The 5,422-nt window shown below is 40.3% G+C and overlaps 1 protein-coding gene across 4 annotated transcripts in view; it reads right to left on the bottom strand.

The window, feature by feature from the left end:
• Window positions 1-5,422, bottom strand: part of SHANK2 (SH3 and multiple ankyrin repeat domains 2) — an 856,646-nt gene that overhangs the window by 30,131 nt on the left and 821,093 nt on the right. For all 4 annotated transcript variants that reach the window (XM_019519421.1, XM_019519422.1, XM_019519423.1 and 1 more), the window contains one exon: window positions 2,059-2,189. In XM_019519421.1, the coding sequence (XP_019374966.1) occupies window positions 2,059-2,189 (131 nt within the window). The remainder of the gene's footprint in view (window positions 1-2,058; window positions 2,190-5,422) is intronic.

The following is a 5,422-nucleotide window of genomic DNA, read 5'->3' as shown; positions in this document are numbered from 1 at the left end:
TCTGTTGATGCAGCTGGGAGCCAGGTGGTGCTGGAGCAGGGCAGAGGCAGGAAGAGAATGAAATGGCTAGAGGTAGGGCAGAACTAGGCCTCTCTATTCAGCTGAGGACTCCCCCTGGGTCCTGCTGCCCCTGGCTCCTGTCAGCTTTGACAGGCAGCCAGGAGCAAATAAATATTAATTTCCTACTCTTTTTAGGGAGCCTGTCAGCCAGACAGAATGGCCTGCCTTGGCGGGCTGGAACTGGCCTGCAGGTCATATTTTTCCTGGCCCTGCCTTAAACGACTTTGTTATTCATCTTAAATTGTCATTGGTCAAATTAAACACAGTATATTTGGTATACATAATCTTAGGAAATTGAAAATAGCCGTGTTTAAAATTATGGTATTTAAAACAAGAAAAAAACCCAAAGTTTGTAGCACATTTTACAAGCAACTGGTTTTCTGCTTAATTCTCTCCCCAAACCAGTGCCACATTCTGCACAGCTGTTCAAGTCATGTCAACCCAGAATCTGGTTTCAATGAACTGTTGAACTGCTGAGAGGATGGGACCCAGTATGGCAGAAGGCTCAGGCCAGTGGGGGACATCAGGGAGTTGGATAGAGAGCAAGCACATGAAGGGGAGGACCTGCCGACTACTGCAGGTGTCCCCAACTGACCTGGGGGTGGGGAGAAGCTTCTGGGCTCCGAGAGGATGCAGGGATTAGCTGTACAGGGAGCTGAGATTGGCCAAGGACAGCGGTGACAGTGTACAGGTTCTGCCTTTTAGTACCTACTCCCTGCCCACCTGCAACCTCCCCTACATGTCCCTGCCACACCTAGGTGTCCCCCACTGGCTGGGAACAGGCACAGGAAGGAGGACCGATCATGCTACCGCTGCTGTCCTGGCTAAGCCCGACACCCCACACAGCTGCTACCTGCAACCCACACCTGGAGTGGGGCTCTCCCTGTGCCTGTAGCAGCCACACATAATGACAACAGTGTGGGGCAGGTTTCTCCTTCCAGCAGCTTGCTCCTGGCCAGCAGAGAGAAACGCAGGGAGTGGCAGGAAGAGGAAACCAGCCTGCTGCCACTGATGTTTCAAGCCAAGCCTGGCACCCTGCAGGGGGAGGGGAGCAGGAGTGGCTCTGGGGCTTCCTCTGTGCCTGGGTCACTTGGGGACAATGACTGCAGTGGGGACAATTGCTGCACCACCCCTAGATCTAACCTTGTTAAAGTCTCAATCCACTACTCTAACCCTAGATGAGGGTTGTGGAAAGTACAGCTCCGGGGTTTCCAGAGGAGTCAGGAATTTGCAGACAGGGCAAATGGAGGCACAATCTGCCATCAAAATCCAGGGCAGAGAGTCCTGTTTGGGATGTGTTGGTAGCAGGGGGTGGGCAATGGCTGCATTAACCTCAGTGCCACTGCTTGCTTTGCTACAAGAAACCCCATGGACCCAATCTGGCACCAGACTCCTCTGCCTGAGACCATCCCTCCTCTCTCTGTTTATTTTCTGCCTCATGAAACAGTACTGATGTATTCCAGCTTTGACATTTCCCTATGATCAAGAAGTGGAAAGCCTCTGAATGAAAAGAGATGCTACTTTAGACAGGTAGGCAGTAAAAAACAAATGCAGCAGAAGATGAGGGAAAACATTTTCTCTTATTTAAAAATTTTATGGGGGAAACCAACTCAAATCTAAAGGACATTCCCCCTCTACAGTCACTGCCTCTAGTTTTTAAAGATTTAAAATTTCAAATCTATTTAGCTTTCAGTGCCTGAATGCTGCTTCCTCCCTTACCTATTTTCCCTTTATCTTGTCAAAACAAAACTAAATCAATATTTCTGGGAATAATTAAACCTCAGAGTGGGACAGACCTTCAGACTGGTTTTACTGTCAACTATTACTAGGTTTCATAGAGTGGAAAAGAAGAAAACTTTTTGTTGGTGAACATGTAGCCATTTTGCAACTATTCCTTTATTAGTGCATAAAAATGCTGTTCTTTTTCAATGGTACCAGCTAGCAACATCATAACCAAAAGCATAAACCAAAAGCAAATACTTGCTAGCCACCACTCACATTCATATCAGTAACGGAGGGAAAGCATCTACTGGAAGGCCGCTGTTTAATAGTTGCCACCCTTGAGTCCACAGTTGCATTGTCTGCAATTCTTGATGGCTTGGAAACTGGTACTATTTCATCCACTTTATCTGTAACATAAAAGCGTTCACTAAAATAAATATAATTTGTCCCAATACTGAAAATTTAAGTATCGCAAGGTCAAAGGAAGAGATTTACTTTTCAAAAAAAAAATGCAAAGAAAAAGGTTTTTTTTTTGGCATTTTAACAAGGCAATGCTTGAGCATCATAAGTCGTGCAAGCCGAGCACTTTATACTGCTGCTACATAGCATGCATGCTTTAATTTTAAGCCTGCATGCATTTAATGTTTACTTAGTGTGACTCGAAAAACAATCCTCTTCTTCAAACCTTCAATATGTGAAGGGAGAATATCTATATAGAAACGGAAAGAAGACCTTTAGAAATAATGTACCCGTAGAGCACTGTTTCACATAGCGATAAGCAGACAGTACTAAGCCACCAGAATTTCAGTGTTATTTTAACTATAACAAATACTTCAAGAGTGCTCTTTCTACTTATTCTTCTCCAGTAATTACTTTCTAATCTATTTATGATCTCAGACTATTAGGTAAAGGCATTTAGCATTACTGAAAACTGAATCACGTCTTTAAAAAAATTAAACTGTTAAATATGATTTTTTAGATGTTTACCATCTGGGGCAAAAGTTATATTGAGCTGTGGCCAGAAACTGGCAAGATAGATTAAAAACTCAAATCTGAATTGAAGCTTGGTTGTTGAGAATTAGGGTTTTGGTCTACCCTCTATAGTTTTGACAGGATTCTGGTGGTGATGTTTCCATCAAGATCCCTCAAAGTTCATGAGATTTTGGATCCCAAGGTTTGATTCAGACCATCTTCAATTGTGACTACAAACAAAATGAGCAGTCATTAAATGCTGTTATAGTTTTAAAAGTTGCTGAACATTTAACACTTTTCTACTACATTCATTCTAATTATTTCAAAGCACTATACAATCAACTAATTAAAACCTTCAGTTCCCTTATCACTACTCCACTTTTTACAGATTGGAAAACTCAGGCACAGTAATTCAGTGACCTGCCCAAGGCTACAGAGTAATTCAGTCTCTGAACTAGGACTAGAAGCTAAACTAGTAGCTAAAAGTTTTTCTCATCCCATCTTCATTGCATTATTTGTCCCTATGAAAGCATAGACTGCAATGGCACCACATGTACTATCGTAAATTCTGCAGTCATGTTAAGCTAGGCTGGCTTTTAGTTTTAATTCCTCCAAAACAATAGGATGCCAGTCACCCAGGCTATGTGCACTTATGAAAGTAACGTACAATTTGATGCAGTTCCTTAGCCTACTAACTCCTCTAACAGTAGGCTTTCACAAACTGAAATCTTACAAAAATTAATAATTAAAAGCTTACTTTTCAGGAATTAAGTATAGGACGCCTGTCTCTCAAATATCTGTTCATTTGTTTTATGGAGAAAGGAAAGTCTGGTCATTAGGTTATTACCAACTTAAAACAGCTTTCCAGTGGTCTAGAAGTTTCACCACCATGCAAAGTATTGGATGTGGGTATTTGAGCTTGATCCCTCGCTGAAAAACAGCACACTCTGGGCCTGGGGAGCGTGGATATGGATGGAAAGTGGGTAGAAGGAAAATAATTTTGGTTTTTTCTAAACAGTAGCTCTATGTTGCAGATTCCTGTACTGCAGGAATGGCATTTTAAAACAGGGGGAGCTAGGGGAACTATATTCAATCTTCTCTGCTTGAGAAAATTGTTGAAGTGAGAATAAAGATTTGTGGATCCCTGGATGACAGGCAGAGGGGTCATCAAAAGAAAGGTTTATTTGATCAGTAAGTTAATTCATTAGGAAAAGTGTTACTGTCCAATTTCAACTGTAGTGTTAATTTTTGTTTGACTAGTTTATTTTCTATATGATGGATCTTCCGAGGGGAAGAGAAGAAAAAAATAAGTCAGATTCTGAAAACCTTTACCAATACACAGAAATAGGAAAAAAAAAATTTAAAAAGCATTTGATAAAATTTTAGCAGTAATACAAATGCTGCACTTTTCAGAATTATATATTTGCCACCTTCTGATGCATAAAAGGCATCAGAAAGTCAAGGATTTATCCTTGAACATTAGAGCTATATCACAAAGATATGGCTAGACTGCAATTTCAAACTCGGGGGTGTCTGAAAAAAAAAATCAAGGCTTCAAAGACTTTGTATTAGTTCTCTTTAGCCCTTATGGATCACCCCGGAAGACCAAATGTATTGGTCTGCGGGTTCCAGAGAATAGGGTGTTTGGGGGATTGAACCACTAGTCACTCAAAATCTATAAGTAAGAAATATAAATATGCCATATAAAATCTCATCCCCTTTATTTTGAACAGACACATATAACCATACACCTCTTCAGACAACAAAAAAAAAACTACAGGGAAAGAATGATGAGGCTATGACAGACACTTGAAAAGCATGAAAGTATTTGTTCAGGGAATGAAACATACATACCCTCCAACTGTACTGATTTTTTTTTTTTTAAGACAGTACTAAAAGTCAGATTCCAGTACTGAATCTGACTAAAATATCAGTTGGTACAGATTTTTCTTTTTTAAACAAAGTCTTATAATACTACCACATCAACTTGTTGGAAACTTTCTTTGCGATTTTATAGCTTCTTTAATGTTGTCAGGTCCTCAGTCTTTCTCGCCCTATAGCTGGTCTCATTCAAACAATGCTTTGTTCCTTTTCAAGTCTAGCTGAGAACTGTTGAAGCAGGTTGGAGATGGGAGTGGGAAAATGAATACTACATGATTAAGCTGTTTTGCAAGAAACCTTTTAGGGGTTATTTCTAGCTATCAGATAGTAGTTCTAATAGCTGAACTGCTAATGCCACCCAGTTTGTTCTTTTGCACTCCTGCCTTAGATTTGAGAACAAAGGGAGAAAACTAGGATGGTGTCCTAAAAGAACAAAAACTTGGAAACTTCAAAAGCACCTCATCTGTGTGTGCGTGTGTGTGGCAGGGGAAAAGAAGTTTTACTTAAAATGAAACATTAAGAAAAGGAAATAAATAAAAATAACTTATCAGCTCTTAAGTTTATTCAGAATTTACATGAAGGAAATTTAACCATGTTTTAAAAAAAAAAATCTACTATAATTCTCCCTAAAGACCAGTATTTCATTGTGCTGATTTATCATGTGACAACTGATAGAAATGAGAGTTTTCTTTACTGTCCATCTAGCTTGCATATCTGGATTATGCTTGGGGGAAATTTGTAAAATACAGATTAGGCACTCGGTTCCTATTGACGTGCCTCGGAGCTG

This window comes from Gavialis gangeticus, unplaced genomic scaffold (assembly GCF_001723915.1).
Source record: "Gavialis gangeticus isolate Ggan-Ray unplaced genomic scaffold, GavGan_comp1, whole genome shotgun sequence".
Taxonomy (NCBI): domain Eukaryota; kingdom Metazoa; phylum Chordata; order Crocodylia; family Gavialidae; genus Gavialis; species Gavialis gangeticus.
The sequence above is the reverse complement of the archived record's forward strand: the minus strand, read 5'-3'. Positions and strand labels throughout refer to the sequence as shown.